The following is a 24,353-nucleotide window of genomic DNA, read 5'->3' on the forward strand; positions in this document are numbered from 1 at the left end:
ACGTAAAGTAGAACGTCAGTGGCAAAAGTCTCGTACTCCAAGTGACTTCCTCACATATAAGACTATCTACAACTCTTATTGTGCTGCTCTGGACGCTGCCAAACAAACATATTTCCAATCTCTTATCTCTGCTCAAGCCTCTAACCCCAAGCGACTTTTTAATACATTTAAACTGCTTCTTACCCATCCCTCACCCAACCCACCTGCTACTATCAGTGCGCTTGATCTTGCTTCCTATTTTAAGGACAAGATTGATAAGATCCGAAATGAAATGGTATGCTCTTCCTCAGCTAGTGACCTGCTCAATTCCCTACCTCACAAACGAAGATGAAGTATCTACACTCTTCTCATCCTCCTACTCTATTACCTCTCCTCTAGATCCTATACCCTCACAACTCAGTAAAGCTCTGTCTCCTGTGCTCATTCCAACCCTAACTAAAATCTGCAATCTGTCTCTCGCTACTGGCATCTTTCCATCACTGTTCAAGCATGCAGTGATTACTCCCATTCTGAAAAAACAAATTCTGACCCCAACACTCGCTCAAATGACCGTCCTATATCTCAGCTCCCATGCCTCTCCAAGCTGCTTGAGAGACTTGTCTACACCCACCTCACACACTTTCTAAACTCACACAACTTATTGGACCAACTTCAGTCCGGCTTTCGTTCCGAACACTCCACAGAGACAGCACTGACTATAGTAATGATCTGGTTACTGCCAAGGCTAAAGGCCATTACTCACTCCTAATTCTTCTAGATCTCTCTGCTGCTTTTGACACTGTTGACCAATCTCTCCTCATACAAACACTACAATCCCTAGGTCTTAAGGACACAGCTCTTTCATGGTTCTCTTCCTACCTCTGATCGCTCTTTTACTGTTCATTTTTCTGGCTCTGCCTCCTCTTCGCTACCTCTATCAGTTGGAGTACCGCAAGGCTCTGTCTTGGGTCCTTTGTTATTCTCAATCTATACCACCTCGTCTGGCAAACTAATCCGCTCTTTTGGATTTCAGTACCATTTGTATGCAGATGATACTCAAATCTACCTATCCTCCCCAGATATATCACCATCTGTATTGGTCCGTGTCACTGAATGTCTTTCTGCCATTTCATCTTGGATGTCATCTCGCCACCTGAAACTTAATATTTCTAAAACAGAATTAATTATATTTCCACCGGCCAATAACAGTTACCAACCTAATCTCTCGATCATGGTTGATAACTCGACAATCCATCCTGCTCCACAAGCTCGCTGCCTTGGTGTCATCCTTGACTCTGAACTGTCTTTTGTTCCCCACATTCAATCTGTCTCAAAATCATGTAGCGTTCCCGCTAGGCTGTTTTAGCGGGGCGCGGCGTCCTGCCCTCCTTCTGGAGGGCAAAAAGCACCCTGCCCTCCAGGAGGAGGGCAAAAAGCGCCCTGCCCTAACAGCCTGCGGGAGCCGTTCTCACCCGCGGGACGCAGTGTCCCGCGGGTGGACAAACATGCGGTGACCCGGTCACCGCCGGAGAATAGACGCCGGGCGCATATGCCCGGCATCTATTCTCCCTTTCTGCAGCGCTTGGGGGCTGCCCGGCATGTCCGTAAGCGCCGGGCACGCCCCCAAGTATGACGAAAAGGGGACGCGTCTTATAGACACTCCCCCTTATCGGACGCGCGCGCCTTCGGCGCGCACACAAGATTGCCCTCTCTAGCTCCGGCGCCCTGCCTGCCGCCGGAGCTAGAGGGAACACTAATCATGTTACATACATCTAAACAACATATCCAAAATTCAACCATATCTCACACAAGACACTGCAAAAACTCTGATCCATGCACTCATTGTTTCCCGCATTGACTATTGCAATAGTCTCCTTACTGGTCTTCCCAAAAACAGGCTATCGCCGTTACAATCCATTATTGATGCAGCTGCAAGGCTTATCTTCCTTGCCAAACGTTCATCGTCTGCTGCCCCACTCTGTCAGTCCCTCCATTGGTTGCCGGTCTTCTACCGTATTCAATACAAAATACTTTTACTTACACATAAGGCCATTAACCAAACCACACTAACATACATCTCTTCACTCATCTCAAAATATCTCCCAACCCGACCTCTCCGCTCAGCACAAGATCTGCGTCTCTCATCCCCACGCATTACTTGCTCCCATTCACGGTTACAGGACTTTCTTCGGGCAGCACCCACTCTATGGAATGCCTTACCACGCACAATAAGACTTACATCTAGTCTCCAATCCTTCAAGCGTTCCCTGAAAACCCACCTCTTCAGGCAAGCTTATCAGATTCCAGAACCGCCCACATAACATTCATAGCTTCCATGTCTAATTACATCCCCTTTCACAGTCCACACATAACCTCACACACTGTCTTTCTTTCACATCCTCCTGACATTTGGCCGACATTCCTGCGTGACTGGATCATGCAGCCCAGCAAGAAACTCTGCATTCTGGCTGGACCAAATTGTAGTATATAGCACCTATCCTTGTGTATCAATGCCTATTTCCTTATAGATTGTAAGCTTGCAAGCAGGGCCTTCCTACCTATATATCTGTCTGTTATTACCCAGTTTTGTTCTATTAATGTTCCAATTGTAAAGCGCAACGGAATATGCTGCGCTATATAAGAAACTGTTAATAAATTGTCGAAACCGTATAAATTGGTTGCGATCGCTTAATTGCGCACGAATCGCAACACGACATCCATTGAACGATTTGATCATCCACGGCCATCTTATGCGAACACAGGCTCCCGCCGCATTTGCGCACGCACTTGCGCACGCGCAATTGCACATGCTCGCTATACATGCACACGCATCCCATGCCCCCGCAACCCGTCATATTGTGAATGGAGAGCCATGCTTCTGTGCTCACAACAGTTAAGCGCCATTTTTACATTACATAAACACATAAAGTTAGTACAGCAGTACTGTTTAAATACTGTTTTGCGTTTCAATCGCATAGCCAGCTTTTAAGTATTATTGTCGGAAACCTTACCCCGACGGACAGCAGCCTTTCCTTACAATAAACTTATATCCCATTTAACCCTAAACTGACTGAGATACGCACAATGCTATGTGTTTTAAAGGTATACAGTGAATGTTACATGTTAAATAGCAGTTATATGATATCTGGGATTAGGAATAAGATAAATGGGTCATGAGTAGTATCTACCGATTTCCCTCTGTCTCAACAGGAATATGAAACCAACAGAATGAATATGGAAGGGATCACTATCGAGTTATGAAGACCTGCCAAGAATTATACTCTATACTGTATAAATCACTGTACACCTCCCCTGTAGATTTGCATGCCAAATGTTAGTACAAAGGTATTTTTTTAACAAGTTCAACCTCCAGTGACGTCAACCATTTACTAACAAATGAATAGCAACAACCATTGTGACTCAGTAATAAAGGGCCAATAGGGAAGCCCTCTGAGTATTCAGCTTATGTTCAAAGGTAATTTTACACCTATAAATTGCCATGCAGTCTGGATCCCTTCCCTTTTTCCTTTGCTACCTTTCTCCCTGCCTGACCCTAAAGAAACACACAGCAATCCTGATGGACAGCTGATTAGTCTAGGATCCAGACCGCATAGCGAAGTGTTGGTAATTTTATCTTTGTCTTTATCCTGTATATAGCTGCATTGTATAGATTAAGGCTGATTATACCCTTTTTACAATATAGTACCTTTGTGTGTGTTGTAACCGCAAACTGTTTCTGTGTGACAAAGTTATTTTATATTGAAATGGGAGGTATGGGCAATCTGGTCTGTGCAATCAAATCTCTCTAATATCGATGCTGTTCAAACGGTATCAATAAATAAATAAAAAATAATAAGATAAACGGCAAAAAAAACTGCGGCACTCCGATGTAGATACGTAAATAGAAAATGTATTTGGCAACAAGATGCCGACGTTTCAGAGCTGCGCTCTTTTTTTCAAGGCAGCCAAATACAGTATACAAGAGCAAAAACAAGAGTAAATGCAATGAGTCTTACCTTAAGTAGGTGACCGGGATCACTGGCCTGCTGCAGACCGGGCAGTACGCACACACGCCGGGGCCGGGGTCCCGTCCTGATGACGTCAGCAAACCACGACACTGTTGCCAGGCAACCGGTTCGGAGCTCGACAGCATCTCCCCGCTCTGCATAACAGACCGCAGCGATATCTGTGTATACATAACAACACAACCTCATGACAATCCTAAGCATACTATATACCAGTATGTATCAGGCAAAGGGCTATGCAATCAATGTAATCTGCAGTGACTTATTAGGTATATCAAAACCCTCATATTAGTGAAATTAGAAATACTTTGTGAAGAGGATTTAAAGTAAATAGGAGTTGTCACTAAACAACTGGAAACTGGTACTTGGCATCTTTGAGACACATGGTCATCGACCAAGTACCAGTTTCCATCCGGGGAGGAGATAGAGAAAATAATCTACTTCGTTTGGAAGCCCGGTGGACACATCAACTAGATATCTCACCTTGTGGACTCAACGAAAAAATTAACTGGAACACCATTTCACTTGAATGAATATTGATGGAGTTCCTGTTACAGTGTGCCTTAAGGATATAGGATGTCTATTGTCGTATTGAAAGATATCCTGTTGCTGTACTAGTCTTGATGCCTCTGAGAGTGTATGCCTCTACCTGTTGCTTTACTAGTCTTTATGCCCCTTTCAGTGTATGCCTCTATCACTGAATGTGCCAACACTTACCAATAGTCCTGTTCCTTCAGCTGCATTACTCTTAACACATGTGGGGTTACGTGACCCCCACGTTAACATACTGTGCCACCTATTGGGAGGAACATTTTTCCTCTCATAGCACACATTTCACCTATATGGCTCATATTATATCTATATAGGTAATACAGAGTATATTTGGAGCTGTTGGTGACAACTCCTATGTACTTTAAATCCTCTTCACTAAGTATTTGTAATTTTTCTAATATGAGGGTTTTGATATACCTAATAAGTCACTGCAGATTACTTTGATTGCATAGCCCTTTGCTTGATCCTGGTGTATATACTATGCTTAGGATTGTCATGAGGTTGTGTTGTTATGTATACACAGGTATCGCTGCAGTTTGTTATGCAGACCGGGGAGACGCTGTCGAGCTCCGAACCGGTTGCCTGGCAACCGTGTCACGGTTTGCTGGTGTCATCACGACGGGACCAGGGCCCCGGCGTGTGTGCGTACTGCCCGGTCTGCAACAGGCCAGTGATCCCGGTCACCTACTTAAGGTAAGACTCATTGCATTTACTCTTGTTTTTGCTCTTATATGCTGTATTTGGCTGCCTTGAAAAAAGAGCGCAGCTCTGAAACGTCGGCATCTTGTTGCCAAATACATTTTCTATTTACGTATATCTACATCGGAATGCCGCGTTTTTTTTCCTATATAGATAGTTCCAAAAGCGGCACTCAGCGGTCGAGTTGAATGAATGAAGATGGCACAACAGGTGCTGCAACGTTTCGGGCTTTAAACACCCGCCGTCAAGTGATTAAAATCCGAAACGTTGCAGCACCTGTTGTGCCATCTTCATTCATTTAACTCGACAGCTGTGTGCCGCTTTTGGAACTATATATCCGCAACTGCAGCGGGCACCGCGGCATATTGTTTACATGGAAGGAGTGTGCTGGGTCATTTGCTGACTATATACTGTGTGTGTATATCTCTCCGTTAGTCCTGCACTCACACCTCTAGGTAGATATATCGGGGTGCACTCCTCAATGTTTCGGATGAAGGCTCTCGCCATTCCAACTTGTGAATATTTATTTCACAGAGTAATTGCAGCAGATACAAACTTTTTAGTTGACGTTTCGGTCCATATATAGACCTTTCTCAAGACTAATGTCCATAATATGAAACAGATAACAAAAATAGGTATCTATAAGTCATAAGACGCAGCTTAGTGTATATCCTCTTCATCAGTCATAGCATAGCCCCACTGGATAAAAGAATTCTCATATAGAGACACATAACCCATATAGAATAGGCTTAACCAACTAAACAGCCATTAGAGCCAAACATTGGCTCCACTCGTGGAGCTCCCGGTGCCTTGTCCAGTCAGCCCTGTCATCCATTGTGGTATCAGAATAGATTACATCACATAAGATATCAGAATTGATGATAATGCAAATGTAATCACAATGGATGACATTTTCAAGTAGAGGCGAAATCTGTTTTCACCGTCGTCGGGGAATGGGCCACGATCGGCCGATTTGCAGCCGATTTCACCAACGACGGCGAAAAGCGACCATTTTTCGCCTAAGAACTGGAGAAAATCATTATGGGGGCTCTCCAAAGGGTTCTCTCCAGCGTAGGGCAGATGAAAAAAATGTGCAAAATCACTATTTTTGGGTAAAAATGTGGGGATTTCTTACAGAACCCTTTGGAGAGCCCCCGTAATGATACTTGAGCAGAAAAAAATTCATAAGTTGCATACTTTGGCGAAAAACGACAGTTGAAATTTCGGTAATTTTTTTTTTTTCGTGAAAAATGCGTTTAGCGTATTGGGGCTGGTATTTCGGAGAGCCATAAGGATGCGCCACGTGTTTTAAACATCGCATGTGGCTGGCGCAGGTGATTTTTTTTAAAACCGCTAAAAAGCACCTGCGCCAGACACGTTCGATGTTTAAAACACTTGGCGCATCTTTATGGCCCTCCGAAATAACATCCCCAATACATTAAACTCATTTTTCACGAAAAAAAATAAAAATTACCGAAATTTCAGCGGTCGTTTTTCGCCAAAGTACACAATTTACGAAAAAAGGGTTCTGTAAGAAATCCGCACATTTTTACCCAAAAAAAGGGATTTTGCACATTTTCCCCCTTTTTAAAATGGAGAAAAGTTTTCTCCATTTTTACATTAAAAAATCGGCAATAAATTATCACCAATGCGATAATATCGCCGAAAAACCTGACTTGTGTTTTGACTACTGTGCGTATTGATTTATTAATTCACAACATTGGCTCTGGATCTGTGATGAACACTTTTAAAAATATGGCAATAAACAGTGAACAATTTTAGATTTTTTTTATTTTAATCTAAACTATTCTAGCACTCAAGTAAAAAGCAGACTCTACTGTATATACCCGTTCAGAAAAAAACTTTTTATTTGTTATAGCTTCATTATTAGCTACGGGGTTTACCCTTCGGCTAAAGCTCCGTCCTGGGCTATTCAATTACCCTGCATGTTAAGCCCCAGAGGGTGCACAATGCATAAGAATCGACGTTAAATGCACTCTCTGGGGCTTAACGCGAGGAGTAACCAGTAGCGGCTCCAGGCACGGGCAAGCCGGTCCGTCGCCCGGAGCGCTACTGTTTCCGGAGGGCGCAGGAAACGCCCACCTCCCTCCCAGCGCTATAGTACATATTTAAGCTCAGGGGGAGGGAGCGGAGGAGGGAAGGGGCGGCAACACAGGATGGCGCTGGGCGCAGCATAGCCTAGCGCCGGCCCTGGGGCTATCCTATAGATTCCAGACACTTACTGCGGAATCTATGGGTTAACAACACAAGCTAGCCACAGGTTTACCTTGTAGGGAAAATGCATAATTGAATAGTTCTGCTTGTTAAATATGGAGCTTTACCTGCGCTGTAAACACCGTGGCTAATTGAATCTTCCCCTATAAATTAAAATAGTTGAAGGTAGGTGCTAGCTATACCTCCCCCCCATGGAACTAGCCACACCCCATGGCACAAAGCACACACCGTGTGCTGACTACACCCACACAGCACTGGTCACGCCCCCTGTAGTGGCACGCAATAATCCCTTAATACATTTCTGCTCCAGAACCATGTGGACCTTAATCTGGAACTGATCAGGACAACTCTTTCTCTGGCTTTTTGGAGGTCTATCGCTAGTTAACTCCTCCTTCATCTATTGGCACATATTAATGCCACACCTTTCTATTCTCTGGGTACACCCACTTTGGCAGAAGGTTACACCCCTATTGCAAACTCCTGGTGGACCCTTCATACCCCAGTCCGACACTGACCCCTGTACCTGGCAGCAGCACACAGAGGAGACACCGGTCATTATACATCACACGTCTGCCTGGCACAGTGACTACACGTTACTCACCATAGACAGTCAGGGTCACATTGGCTTGTTCTTGTGCTTTCTCTGTCTGTATCTGCACTGTGTAATCACCGCTGTCTGTTATATGCAGATCTGAGATCAGTAATGAGCCATTAGATAAAGGCCTTGCCCGAGGGAAGTACAGAGGCCCAGTAACTAGTGGGGGAGTAACACCAGGAATATATGTGAGGATTTGATCCCCAGCCCTGGCGCTTAGTCCTTTAAACCATTTGACAGACAGGATGCTCCCAGTGACCCCAGTAACACTCAGGGTGACAGATTCCCGGATCACTGGATACTGAGGGATGAGCTGAATATTGATCATCCCACTGGTCAGATTCATCCACACACTGAGGAGAGCTGGAAGAGAAAGCAGATAATTATTCACACAGTGGAACCCAGGGTTCTCCATTAGCAGCATATACAATGACATTTCCAGAACTTTCCATCTCTTATAGCACAGTCGTATTGTGTCACCCAAGATAAATAAGCCAGGTCCATCAGAGGAAATCACTGTGACATGGGGTAAATGAATGGTAATGGTATTATGTGGGTAAATGGATATGATCTATAGCTGAGGTAACTGCCCTGAGCCTGTCAGCGGCTCATAGACACAGCACACAATATTATTTTCTCAAACAACACAAAATGGAGACTGGACACAGCAGTCACATGGTACAAAAAAGATAGGCAAAAGCAATCACACCAGAGTTAACTCAGCAGCCTAAGATAGTGAATACAGAAACACTGAGACTGAGTTGTCAGTGTTGTAGGATTCCTTGTAAGGCAGCATAATAAAATATATCAATTATTGTGGATAGAGAAAAATGTCCTTGTACAACTCCTAAGGGAATGGATTTCATGCAGTGTGGTTGGGAAGCAGAAATTATTATCTATTTCCAGTTATATGGAAACACAATACTGAACATTAGGACAGGTTTGATGCTATACAGTTAAGGTGCGTACACACTACACGATATGCTCCCTGAGCGATATCGTGTAGTGTGTCCCCGGCAGGCTGTGCTCAATGTCGTTCATGACATTGAGCACAGCCGCTGAACGATATCATTAACGATATCGTTCAGCACCGGGCTCTCTCCCCCATTCCCCGACATGCAGCAACCTGACGAGGTCGTCAGATTGTGCTGCATGTTCAGGCGATGGACAGTGTCGGAAACGACCAGCGGGAGTGCGCATCGCTGGTCGTTTCCGACATAAAAGTGCACGATTTGTGCACGATTACTGAGCAACTGCACGATTACGATGTCGTAATCGTGCAGTCGCTCAGTAATATCGCCCAGTGTGTACCCACCATTAAGCTGGCCACACACTAGACCAACTTACATCCAACCATCCAACTAGATGATTGGTTGGAATGAAAATCTGGTAAGGTATGAAAGCAAATGACAATCAGCAATTTGCTCCCAAATTCCGGAAAATGGACCAAAACTGTTGTTTTAACAAATTGTTTAGATCAAACATTTAACAAACTTGTCTGAATGACCATTTTCATCTTTTTTCTGGCATTTAGGAGCAAATTGCTGATCATCAGTTACTCCCATATGTTACCAGATTTTCATTCCAACCAGCCAACTAGTTGGATGGTTGGATGAAAGTTGGTCTAGTGTGTGGCCAGCTTATCTTTACTAGTTAGTGTGTTCTCTATCCGGCCAGTCCCTTCACTCAGTGAAGGATAATTTCAACTTAATGTTTGCCATGCATGAGTGTCACCTACACACAACTTTTTAATGCAAGAGAAAGGTGACGAGTGCACATTGTAAATGGCCTGCCATACACTCTGTGCAGGAGACAGGTGTTCTTTAAACTTCAAGGCCAACTATATGAGTTTGCCTGAACCTCTTTGATATATCTTTTCTAAATGCATGTTACATGTACCAATATGCAGGACTGGACTATGGGCAACTCTGTAGCCCTGAGGCGTCAAAAAAATTATGGGCCCATCTGCCTCAAACCAGCATGAGAATTATCTGCACAGACCAATAAAGAGTAGAAATGATAAGCTTGTGGCTTCCTCCCTAGAGGCTGCTCATGCAGCACAGACTAGCACAGAAACCTCTGGAACAACTGCAGATGCAAAATATCTGAATATTATCAATTCACATCAGACTACCAACTAACCCATAAGCTGGCCACAGGATCCAGTACCAAGAACATCACAACTTGACGGCATATTTAAATGCCCGCCCAGTTGTGATGTCCTGCTAGACATATCATGCAGCCGATTGGTAAGTGTGTAAATTTACCAAAATCAGTTACACAGTCGCTGGGTTCATTGGTAAGCGGCACAGTCATCCAAATGTGTACCCCATATAATTCTCAGTGAATCTTCAATTTTTGATCATGAACTTCTTTATGTATATTAGTGTGGCATATACCCTCACAAAGTGCCTATGAGTCCCCACAAAACTTAATCCAGCCTTGACAATATGTCCCATAGTAAACACCTGTAAAATGCCAGCAAAACCAGTAATGAGCTGAGTAATTATACCACACCTATATACTTAATGGGTCTCCTATATAAACATAATCTGTGATACTCTAGGTTATCCCTTTTCACAAAGCCTATGGTGAAACATGTTGAGAGCATGGTCTGGGTTACTTGTGTAATATGCATATACATTGTTGTGTTCATAATAAAACCAATTGCTATAGAGGGGCCTATTTATCAACAATTTTTATCATACACAACGAGTGATAAAACTCACTGCATATGATAAATGGTGCTCCGCCAATCAGCTCCCAACTGTCATTTTTCAAACAGATGACAGTTGGGAGCTGATTGGCTGGAGCCTCATTATATCCAAATGAGTTTACAATCTCATAGGTGTGGGTAACAATTGATGCATAGCTCAAGGGTAAAGTGAGTGAGACTACTGCAAGGCAGGAGCATTGCCAGCCACCAATATTAAAACAACTATTTGTGATTACCATTTGTGTACTGGCACCATGGTACTGTTGGAGATTGCCTAATTACACAAATGCATTTATTTAACTTCCAGGTATCTCCCATTCTTTCTATGTGTGCACCTTCATGTAAGTGCTCAATCCATTTGATGCTTATTTTTATTCATTGTCAACCAAAATGAAGAAAGGAAAGTGCGTTGTAAAAAAAATCTACCCCACCACTTTTGTTGGTCTTAAACGGCTTCCATGAAGAGTCTATATAAGTCTAACCAATATACTGTATGCCTTCCCGCCACCTAGGATAATGGTGAGGGTTTTTCCTTTCACAATGATTTTTTCCACCACTATATTTTTGAAGGATCAAGTGGAAGAAAAGCTGCAATCAAGATGCCCAAGGGATTACATATGAAGTGCAAGTTCCCTGCAATGGGATTATATTATGTGTCTATCGTTTTATAGATCTCTATACAGCTTAAGCAGCCAGATGGGATGTAGTCGGCATACCGGCGTGCAGGATGCTGATGGTCTCTTAATACCAGTGCCGAAATACCGATAGGTTGGGATCCCGGCACCAGTATCCCGACCGCCGGCATCCCAAAGGTAAGCATCGGGGTGTTAGGGGGAGGTTAGGGTTAGGTAGTGGGGTTAGGATTAGGTATTAGGGGGTTGGTTAGGGTTAGGCACTAGGGAGGGAGTGTTAGGTTTAGGGTGCGGGGAGGGAAAGGTTAGGTTTAGGGACTAGGGGGGAGGTTAGGTTCAGGCACCGGGGAGGGAGTGTTAGGTTTAGGGTGTGGGGAGGGGGAGGTTAGGTTTAGGCACTGGGGGGAGTTTAGGGTAGGGGTTAGTGTTCCACTTACCTTCATTCCTTATGGGTGTCGGGATTCTGACTGTCGGGATGCCGCTGTCAGTATTCTGACCAGCGGCACCCCGAAAGCTGTGATTCCATACCCAACCCCAGCCAGATATATTACAGATTATTTAGAAGCTGAGAATTCTAAGGGTTTGATAGCAACACCTGTCACGGTCCTGCGGGCCGACCCTCCAGATACGCCAATCTGAGAAGAGCCGCCCGTGACTTTTACAGTTTACCTCAGACGTGTGGTTAACTAAACCTGTTACCTGCCACCAGCAGAAGAAGAATCTAATACTTAAGCATAAAGTGAGCTTCTGCTCTTACCTGCACACACAATTATCAATACTTAGAAAAATAGGTAACATGAGCCATATGAGGTCTTGGGTCATAAAAACACAGATCCAGAACTAGAATTAATGTTTAATTCAAGAATGTCTTCAAAGCTTATGTTCAAAAAGTTACAACGAATATAATAATGTTAAAAAAAATCACACAGTTACTCACACATTCCAGAAAATAAAAGGGAGAAGCAAACCATTCGGGTCACGTGGATTAAATGGTTCTGGGATGATGCCTTCCCAGTGACTAATTAGGGATCATCTGTATCCTTCGATAGCCTAATGCAGTGGGTCAGGGTTGACTCACATATTTATTGCTGCTTTTTCCAGGCAACTCCCTCACCCCCTCCCTGGGGATGATTTCAACCCTTTTCAGCTCAAAATCGATTGTTTCGCTGGCTGAAGCTCTGGGTTTTCAGGCCACAAGAGCATGGGTCATTTAATTACCCACTCTGCTCTATTTGAAGTTTGGGAAACAGGCCTGGGTCAATAAACATGCCCAGTGACTAGGTGGGGAAATTCAAACCTCCGGAGACCAAGTGTCTCCCTGGTCCATCCATTCTTTTGATCACTGTCCCCAAACAGAACACAGGGCTCTTAAGGACTGTTTTAGGAAGGCTAATACAAAGAAGAGGGAAATGTCCATTGCGGTGCACTAATCAAAAAATGTGGCATAAAATATAACTTTTATTAGTTTATACATAATATAAAGGACTAAAAAGCAAAATATTTAAAAAGGGGAGTAATAGTGTGTGTAATATGAATGAGTGTATTAATAAAAAGGCGTACGCTCCTATTACACTATGTATCCTGATGTCGGTATCAATTGACTGGTTAGCATATGTAATCCAGGATAGGTAAAGACCTTATCACCTAGTTACTACGATCCATGCATGGGAATAATAATTGAGGTTTGTGTAATATGTGGGACCTTGTCCCCTTGCGAATATTTAGGATATAAGCACGGAAGCTTGTCACTGTAAGAGTGAAGAATAAAGAAAGGAATCACACTATTAATGTGCTGAGATAACCAAGCGTTAATATTAGAAGTAAAGAGCACCACATTTGTGTATATATGTGGAGAAACACTATAAACAGTGGAAGACTCACGAACACTGTATAAGAATTGGGTGATAACTTATTAATAAATACTAATAGGAGAGTTATTCTCCATTGTCACCATTCGGAACAGTGAAACGGCAATCCTCACACGCTCCAATTTATGATACAATTTAGGTAGCGTGGGTTACGATATTAGAGGATAGTATTATTTTGCCTATAAGAGTGGGAAATAATTTAGCTTCCATTGGGATATAGGTACCCTATTATATATTTGCAAGGGGACAAGGTCCCACATATTACACAAACCTCAATTATTATTCCCATGCATGGATCGTAGTAACTAGGTGATAAGGTCTTTACATATCCTGGATTACATATGCTAACCAGTCAATTGATACCGACTTCAGGATACATAGTGTAATAGGAGCGTACGCCTTTTTATTAATACACTCATTCATATTACACACACTATTACCCCCCTTTTTAAATATTTTGCTTTTTAGTCCTTTATATTATGTATAAACTAATAAAAGTTATATTTTATGCCACATTTTTTGATTAGTGCACCGCAATGGACATTTCCCTCTTCTTTGTATTAGTCTGTGATACTACACATTGTCCGTGGTAGCACCCCCACGTTTCTGATGAGAGATAGTGATTTATGTGGGGTTAATGACATTGATACATATAGGCATATGTGATATCTGGTGCAACAGGAAACCTATTCGAATTTGTACTGTTTTAGGAAGGGCCTGGCCAGCTGTCATATAATTCCACAGACATATTTCTTCTAAGCCATATACAGTGGGACATGTTTATGGCTGATTCAGGAAGACAGACCTTCTTACATCCTCTCTTGTCTGGCTTCAAAGGTTTTGCCACCTTTCCACACACCAGACCTCATGCTGGTTAGAGTACACAGACCCTAGAATGATGCTTGACAAAGGAGTTTACCTACAACTGTACAAGAGGGAAAATTACATGTTATTACCAGTACAATATCATTTGCAGTTATGCCCTCTCTGATGAGATTTTCCGCTACAACACCCCATTCCCCTCTGTTCCCCATGCTCTCCTCTGAATTCTGCTGGGCTTTCCTCACTGCTTAGCACTGCTCAGTTATACTTATAGTAGGGTTGTCAGCTGTTAAGAAATTATCCCAGCCATAAGAGTGCTTGGTAGTTTGAAGAAACAGATGATCAATGATCGATATGGGACTGTTCATAAAATACGCCAGTTTATTAACTGTAGCACCTCAGCAGTAGTGTACTGTCTTGAATGTACTTATCCCATGAGATACGTTGGTATGACAAGTCGCCCCCTTAAACAACGAGTATTAGAACATATAGGCAATGTAAAACATGCTATCTCAGATTTGGCCAAAAATAAGAAAATTACATCTGTGGCGAGACATTTTCTAGTTCATCACAAAAGCTCATTGAAAGATCTTCGAGCATTTGGCCTTGAGAGTGTACAGTTAAACATTAGGGGTGGAGATATCATCAGAGAACTGCTCAAAAAGGAGTGTGAGTGGACATTTAAATTGGATTCAGTTAACCCAAATGGCTTAAATGAGATCATTAATTACAGCCCCTTTCTCAACATATAATATGAATTCTGGTTACCCTTTTTCTAAACTTGACTACTTTGTTGCCACTTTTTCTCATGTTTACTATGATAGTCAGTACTTTATAATGAATTATGGATAGTTTTGTCATTCACTAAATCATTTTTATTGATCTTTAATTTATTCATTTTGTAATAATATCTCTTTACCTCTCTTTCCTAATATTAATACTGTGGTGAATACACACTAATATAATTTTACACTATTATTCTACATAACTAACACTACGATCACACATCCCCCTTTATTTTCCCCTCCCCCCATTTTATTGTCTTGATGATATTGTCAAGACCATCTACACACAGTATCACATTATCACATGTCATTGATATACCTTATGATCTTCTTTATTCACATTTTTTTTTTTTTTTTTTTTACAGGCACTTACTTTTTATTGTTCACTTTTTTGATTATTTATCTGCATATTTTTTTTTTTTCACATCGAATTAGAACAAGAGTGGTTTATTTGTATTACAATTATTTTCATATGTTGGATCATTATTTTGCTTAGATCTTTTTTCTGATGAATTGATACATTTTTAGTTATTTATTCTTCTGTTTTTGTATATATTAATTCATATCTATGTCCATATTTATATATTGACACACAATATATATTTTTTGATAACTGTGTCATCTTTATCCATATTAACTTGGGCTTTGTCTGCTATACTATACATATTTTTATGTCATTTAGATCTTTATGCACATATTCATTAATTAATATATTTTTTTGATATGACATGCATCTTTAATTTTTCAGTTGTACTGAGTTATGATATATTAGTAAATTGTTTTTAATATTCTTTTTCATATTTACCTTACTTACTGAATAATTAATTTGTGACCAAAGAGTGAATATTCCTTTCAATAATGATATGATATATATGGTAATAGTCAAATTTTACCTATTATTGATTTAATGCTGATGCAAGCTGAGTATTTACTATGAACTGTGAAGAATGATTGGCATCTATTTGATCTGCATAAACTCCGCCCTGAATCTTCCTATTCGGCGTTATGAGAGTAATGCTCTTTTCCAGTTGACGATATGGTGATTGGCTGACTCAACTGCTAATCATATCTGCTGGCCAATCAAAAGCGAACCGGGTGTATTTACATCCAGTCTGCTTAGCAACATGTGTGCCTCCTTGAGAAAGCCGCTAGGCGAAACGCGCGTTGGGCCACGTCATCAACAGGGGTCCCTGTGCGCAAGGGGACTCCTCTCACCACGATCACTAAGAAACAAGTGGGCGCTCTCTCCTTGCTCCCCGCTGTCAGGTATCTTTTTCTTCTATTCACTCACTAGACTCTCATCAGCTGCTGCCTCTGTAGTCTCACCCTGCAATGCTGATGTAACAGGGTGACTACATTGCCCGCGCTGACAGCAGAGAAAGTACTGCTCTCTTCTTTCACTGTGCCGCAAGAAAGGGACTCTCATTACCAGTCCTATGCATTAGTAAGACTGGTAACAGTAGATCTCTGGACTGATAAGTACACAGGTACTATTATTTCTACCTGCCAGTATCTATATAAAGGAGATGACAATCAATTGTCTATATTAAGGGACGCCTTACAAGCTTGTTTCCCATATAGGGACAGATTAATAGAACACGTGGTTGTCACTGTATCTGGATGATCACAATATTGATACAGTGACTTATATATAAATGAATTTACATTTTGGAAATCTGTTTTCAATACATATGATAAATTGTTCACCATTTAATTGATTTGAGGTCTTATATCAATATAGGATATCAATAATAGATTTGTTGATATATTTATTTATTGTGCTTAATTTTTTGTCATTTGTGTAATAATCTATTATCTATTATATTTTGCACGTGCACATGTCACTTTATGGACATTGGTCTATTTTTGGCAGTGATTAATGGTTGCTGAATGTGCTTTAAAGCCACCTTGCATCATTGTGAACCGGACTGGCGGAAATTATTAGTGTTATAATAGCAAGATGTTTGTCACTTTATTTTAAGGTTTTAATTTTTCTTGCACCTAATACCTGATTGTACAGTGCACTTTAATATAACATTTTCTTATACACCTTAGAATATCTATTGGTCTTTATATAGAGGTGATTTTTGAATTGATTTAGCATTATTATTTTTCTTGTCATGTCATGTCAATCGTTGTTTTTCCTGTTGCCCACTTAATATTAATGATTTTAATTATTCTTGAATAAAAGTTAATTTTTATTCCATCTTTCAATCTTTGATATAGTGTGCCCCTAATATGAGAGTTTTCTTTTCCTTCTCCCCCCTTCATTTTGAGTGCTTGGTAGTGGTCAGCATCAAGTTTATACAGTGAAACAACAATGGGGGCATTAATGAAAACTTTTAAATGAGATAAGTGTGCTGCTACACTGTAGCAATCAATTAAATTTTTAGTGCTGCAAAGAAAAAGAAAGCAATGTTGTAATTGATTGCTATGAGTAAAGGCACCCATACATCTGTGCAGGCTTGGACGTTTTGCAGATGACTGGAGAAATAAAATTGGCAATGTATGGGGTACACGAATCGCCGATTCTGACCAAAATCTGTTGGAAATTGGTAAACCAGGTCATCCAACATGTTGGACAGACCAAACGTTGCTGTACTGTAGATTGCTAGTATATGGTAACGAGCAGCCGATTTGCCGACCAGTACTAGTAAAAATTCTGAGCCTTTCATGTTTGGCAGATGTATCTTTCCTGAACAAGATCTGCAAATAAAACACAGGGGAACCTTGCGCAAAACCTTCAATGGGTACAGTGATGGTTAGGGTGGTGAACTATTCATAACCACCACTTAGATCAACTTGTAGAATCTGAAAAAACAATTGTCTAATATGAATGTCTTATTATGATGAGTTCATGCTTATGGATCCTCTTCTTAAATAAAAATGGTTTGCCCAAACATCACAAAAGTCATAGATAAACTTCTTCACACACACCGTCGTGTCTTCTTTGTTCCTTCTTTGTTCCTGGGAGTAGGCAGAGCGGTGCAGGCTACTTGGAAGCTGGGATCCAGCAGGAGCACAGACACACCTTGATAAAGGCTCTATGACAGCTGAAACGCGATGGTGATCTAAGGAGTAGCTGTTCCAGACCAAGGCTAGAAAGGGGTGGATTCTTGAAACCAGGAGGTACCCTGTTGTTACAAATCCCTTGTGTTTGATGGTGTTTGTTTACACCTTGAAATCTGGTATGCAGCCTCAGTGTTTTTAACAATTTTGTCAGCAATAAAAACTGTACTACACTATTGTGGCCCTTCTTTGTCTCCCTTTATATCTTTGAGGAACAAAGAAGACACGACGGTGTGTGTGAAGAAGTTTATGTATGACTTTTGTGACGTTTGGGCAAACCATTTTTATTTAAGAAGAGGATCCATAAGCATGAACTCATCATAATAAGACATTCATATTAGACAATTGTTTTTTCAGATTCTACAAGTTGATCTAAGTGGTGGTTATGAATAGTTCTCCACCCTAACCATCACTGTACCCATTGAAGGTTTTGCGCAAGGTTCCCCTGTGTTTTATTTGTTGTATTTCTGGTGTATTTTGGGTGCAGTATTGTTTGAACCGATTGCAGCATTTCTATCACAGACGTGAAGCGCACGGATTATTAATATTTGTTTGTACTACAAGATCTGCAAATCACTGGAAAATATCTATAATGTATAGGCGCAGATCGGTGGATTGGGGAAAAAAAATCACAGGATCTGTGAATCATTTTTTTTTATTGCTGATGTATGGGGCCCTTAATAGTATTTAAAGAATCTCTGTAATAATCCTAAAACTTATTCTCACAGTGATAATCTTTCTAAACATGAATGAATTGCCCTAAAAATATTAATCAAAGATAAAAACATTATTATAAAACAAGCTGATAAGTGTGGAGGCTTAGTAATCCAGAACATTGAAGATTACATTAAAGAAGCTAATAGGCAGTTAAATAATGAATCCTTTTATAGAAAGCTTATCTCCAATCCAAGATTACAATATGTGGAGGAAATTAAACAACTGTTCACAGCAGTTGATTCAAGGGCCATTTCAAATGACAGAGCAGTTCTTATCAGTTCCCCATTAAGTTATTCCAATCTACTATCATCTACCTATCCATAAGTCATTAATTTATCCACAAGGATGCCCCATAATTTCAAGAGTGGGATCACTTATCAACAATTTATCTGCTTTTGTAGACACACATCTACATAATTATATAACATCTGTAACATTTTACATTAAAGATACAAAAAATTGGATCAATAGAATGGAAGGATTCATTTAAACTAGTCACTTGCAATGTTGAATCACTTTATACCAATATCCCACATGAATTGGGGCTATTGGGTGTAAATTATTATCTAGGCTGGGACACCAATACTTTTATTTTATCATCAATTAGGTTAGATTTTGAGCACAACTAGTTTGTTTTAACTCACAGTTTTATTTAAAAGCACAAGGCCAAATTCACTCCGAGCTTCACCAATCTATACTTGGGCCTCTCTGAGGAGCAGTATGTCTGTGGTCGACTATTCATAATGATTCTGGTCCTCTATGACAGATACATAGATTATTTATATTTCATTTGGGATGGGGATGTCCTATCACTCACTACCTTCTCGGATTGTTTGAACAGACATTTGTATTGAAATTCATAATCAATTTTAGTGAAACAATTATTATGTTTTTAAACATAACCGTTACTATAAAGTATAATAGAATACACTCATGTACGTACATTATGGAAGTTGACTATAATAACTACTTGAATTACAAAGTAGTCATTACAAACCATGGTAGAATAACATTCCCAAAAGGCAATTCCACTGCCTTCAAGGAAATTGCTCTGCAGAAGAGGCATTTAAACAACAAGCCACTACTCTTTATTCTGCTTTCCTAAGTCAGGGATATCCCGTTCATATTTTAGATAAAACTCTGAAAGAAATGGCTCTTTGTTGTAGATCACAACTACTATCTGTTACCAATGCACATAAGAATCTTAATACCAAGGATTCATTCCCGACAATAGACAGATCACTCTCTTTCCAGACACAATACAACACAGCAGCAGAAGAGATTAGGAAAATTATTAAAAGAAATTTGTCTATTTTCAGATTCGATAGATTTTTGGAACCAGCACTATCCATAAATGGACAGGTAGTGTTCAAGACTTTATCAGTCAAACAGAGACTATCCCCCAGCATGTTAACACTTAATGAGGTTCAAGTTTTTAGTACAACTTCTAACCTCACATCTTGGTTACCACCTACACCTAAAGGATTTTGTAAATGCAGAAAAGATAAATAAACAACCTGTCTGTCCACAGATACAAATGTTCTGAAGTGTGTTCTTCCAGCACAAAAGAAAAGCTCAAAATCAATAGCTTTTTAAACTGTAGGACGCAATATGTAATCTATGTTATACAGTGTCAGTGTACCAAACAATACATTGGGAGAACCACTCGTTCACCTCACACTAGATTCCTGGAACATCAAAGGAATATTATGAAAGGCATTAAAACACATAGATTATCATAACATTTATTAGTATGTCAAAAAAGCAAAATCAATAATCTGACTATCAAAGTTATTGAAAAGATAAATCTCACCCAGCAAGGGGGTGATAAATTTAACCTTTTATGCTGAAGGGAGGATTTTTGGGTTCTTCAGCTCAATACTTTGATCCCACATGGTTTAAATGATACCGTAGAACTCAACATCTAACCATAGTTCTCTCGGTCACCTCTTCACCTTCCATTTTCCTCTTTCCCCACACAACTCCATAACATCCCCCCTTCACACCCCCCCCCCCCACTCCCCCACCCCACAGACTTGGACATGGTGGTCATTGTGGATAGGTACTGTACCTGCTTGTGATTCTAAACACATCTTACTCGCAGGTTTTATGACCCTTTCTGCTATCCTTTTTGGACCATGTCCTATCACTGGTTCTCCCCCTAGGATGATGGGGCTTCTGGTAGATCAGCACCATAAGACCCTATTGGCTGATGTACCATGGCATGGCACTAACCGCTAGGCTAACTGGTCACCGTCTTATCCCCACTCCTACCCATATCCCCCTTTCTTTTTTTACCCCCATTTTTTTCACCTCCCCCCACCATCACTCACCTAACTGCTGATTCTCCACGTAATGGTTGCCACACAACTACAATAATTCTAATTTACTGGGGGTTTTACACATACACTAGTCCCTCAACTCTGTACCTTTGGTGAATAGGGCTTCCTAAGTTTCCAATAGATTTTTAGCACTTATAAGCGTAAGATCTATTACATTTAGTCTATTGTATTTTATTCAAATTATCCCTGTCATCCATCCTTCCTATAGTTCTTATCTAGATATCAGTTTTATTTAGAGCTATGAAGGAAAATTAATAATATTTATTTTGTCCTATGTTATCCTTCCTGATTATATGCTGTTATCCTTTCAATTACAACTGTACTCTTTTTACAATTCTATATTGCATTAATTTTTTATTTATTTATTTGTTTATTTTCTGTCAATTATTGGATTTTGTGTATATATATATATATATATATATATATATATATATTGAAACACATACACAAAAAAAAGTTCTGAGGGTGCTAGAAAGGTGCAAATATATAAATGTAGACACGGTTTCTTAACTGCACAATTAGTTAATTAGTCCCTTGTTGTGGTGAACATGTCTTTCATTAATTTTGGTTCCTGGGTCCAATGAGGGTGGATTCTTCTTGTATCACTTCTAGGGATACCCCATCCATGGGTTATTTTGGGGCCCACTGCTAGGGGTTCCAATTTGAGGTGCTGCTTATTTTTCAGCGCAAGATAAAGGTATTGTGTTTTGTGTTTTGTGACATATATATATTATACAGTATATATATATATATATATTAGGGGTGAGCGGGTTCGGATTTCTGAAATCCGAACCCCCCCAAGCCCTCCCGATCCGAGGCAGATCCGAGTCAGGTTCAACTTTTCCCGCCTGACTCGGATCTGAAATCGATGCACAACGTCATCATCCCGCCTTCCGAGTCTCGCGGGTTTTGGAACCTATATAAGGTACCCGCGTTGGCGCCATTTTCTCACTTGGCTGTGGACAGTGAAGAGGGAGGGTGGGAGTTAGGGCTGGCTGGGCTGTGTAGTGTAGTGTAGTGCAGAGTAGTGTTGTGCTGTGCTGTGCTGAGCTGTGCTGCTGTTGTACACTACTTCAAAGTCCATAGGGGCTGGCTGTGTTGTGCTGTGCTGCTGTTGTTAATAGGGGCTGTGTCCACTACTTCAAAGTCCATAGGGGCTGGCTGGACTGTGTTGTGCAGTCAGTTCTCCATAGGGGCTATGTCCACTCCAAAGTCCTGTGCAGTGTCCCAGTCCTAAAGGGGTGCTGTAGTGTTGTCCAGAGGGTGCTCTGTCCATCAGGGGTGCTCCCCCCAAGTGCTAAAAAAATAATATTTTTTGTGTGTTTGTGAATTGTGTGCGCAGTAGCCGCACGTGCATCAACAAAGTAGTGCCAAGCGTGCGCCTGTGTCATAAGTAAAGGGCCGGCTGGCTTGACCGTTAAAGGGTGCTGTAACCCCCAAAGTACACTCCAGTCCAAACCAAAAAAATATATATTTTCTGTGTTTGCGAATTGTGTGCACAGTAGCCGCACGTGCATCAACAAAGTAGTGCCAAGCGTGCGCCTGTGTCATAAGTAAAGGGCCGGCTGGCTTGACCGTTAAAGGATGCTGTAACCCCCAAAGTACACTCCAGTCCAAACCAAAAAAAAATATATTTTCTGTGTTTGTGAATTGTGTGCGCAGTAGCCGCACGTGCATCAACAAAGTAGTGCCAAGCGTGCGCCTGTGTCATAAGTAAAGGGCCTGCTGGCTTGACCGTTAAAGGGTGCTGTAACCCCCAAAGTACACTCCAGTCCAAACCAAAAAAAAAAATATTTTCTGTGTTTGTGAATTGTGTGCGCAGTAGCCGCACGTGCATCAACAAAGTAGTGCCAAGCGTGCGCCTGTGTCATAAGTAAAGGGCCGGCTGGCTTGACCGTTAAAGGGTGCTGTAACCCCCAAAGTACACTCCAGTCCAAACCAAAAAAATATATATTTTCTGTGTTTGTGAATTGTGAGCGCAGTAGCCGCACGTGCATCAACAAAGGAGCAGCACCAAGCGTGCGCCTGTGTCCCATAAGTAAAGAGCCGGCTGGCTCATTTCTTAAAGGCTGGTGTAACCCACAAAGTGCACTACTCTCCAGCAAAAATAAAAAAATATTTTCTGTGTTTAGCCGCACGTATATATCAAATTGATATAACATAAATGGAGGACCAAACTTTCTCCGATAAAAATAAAATAGAGAAAGATCAAGAACCACTTCCTCCTAGTGCTGAAGCTGCTGCCACTAGTCATGACATAGACGATAACATGCCATCAACGTCGTCTGCCAAGGCCGATGCCCAATGTCATAATAGAGGGCACATACAATCCCAAATGACAATGTTCAGGAAAATGACCTTGAAAAAAACATTTAAATCATCTGAAGAGAAACGTAAACTTGCCAATATGCCATTCACGACACAGAGTGGCAAGGAACGGCTAAGGTCGATCCCTAGTATGTTCATGACTAGTGGTTCAGCTTCACATGACGATGGAAGCCCTCCTCCCACTAAAAAAATCAAAAGAGTTAAGCTGGCAAAAGCACAGCGAAGAACTGTGCGTTATAAGAAGATATCACAAATCCCCAAGGAGAGTCCAAGTGTGGTGGTGGTTGCGATGCCTGACCTTCCCAGCACTGGACGGGAAGAGGTGGCTCTTTCCACCATTTGCACGCCCCCTGCAAGTGCTGAAAGGAGCACCCACAGTCCACTTGCTGATATGCAAATTGAAGATGTCACTGTTGAAGTACAACAGGATGAGGATACTGGTGTAGCTGGCGCTGAGGAGGAAGTTGGCGAGGAGGATTCTGATGGTGATGTGGTTTGTTTAAATCAGGCTCCGGGGGAGACAGTTGTTGTCCGTGGGATGAAAAAGCCCATCACGGCCATGCCTGGGCAGAAGACCAAACATTCCACCTCTTTGGTCTGGCAATATTTCTATCCAAATCCGGACAACAACTGTCTTGCCATATGTACCTTATGTAAAGGTGGAATAAGTAGGGGTGGGGACGTTAACCACCTAGGAACATCCTCCCTTATACGGCACCTGCAGCGCGTTCATTCATAATAAGTTACTGTCAAGTTCAGAAACTTTGGCTAAGACCGTAAGCAGTCCAGGGACACCTAAATCCCGTTGTCCTGTTGTATCCAAGCACCTGCAAACCACACCGTCAACTCCCTCCTCGTCAATTTCCTCCTTAGTCAGGATCGGAAGAAGTCCTGCAGGCCATGTCACTGGCATGACTGACTCTCCTATCTCGGATTCCTCCGGAGGATCCTGCATTGCTACGCCTCCTGCTGCCGCTGCTGCTGTTGCT

General features: G+C 41.4%; 1 protein-coding gene across 2 annotated transcripts in view; it reads right to left on the minus strand.

Annotated features, from left to right (window-relative positions):
- LOC148507794 (cell adhesion molecule CEACAM8-like) overlaps window positions 1-24,353 on the minus strand; it is a 133,897-nt gene that overhangs the window by 85,706 nt on the left and 23,838 nt on the right. For both annotated transcript variants that reach the window (XM_088445608.1, XM_088445607.1), the window contains exon 2: window positions 8,092-8,448. In XM_088445608.1, the coding sequence (XP_088301734.1) occupies window positions 8,092-8,448 (357 nt within the window). The remainder of the gene's footprint in view (window positions 1-8,091; window positions 8,449-24,353) is intronic.

This window comes from Taudactylus pleione, unplaced genomic scaffold (assembly GCF_031769625.1).
Source record: "Taudactylus pleione unplaced genomic scaffold, aTauple2 ptg000384l, whole genome shotgun sequence".
NCBI lineage: Eukaryota > Metazoa > Chordata > Amphibia > Anura > Myobatrachidae > Taudactylus > Taudactylus pleione.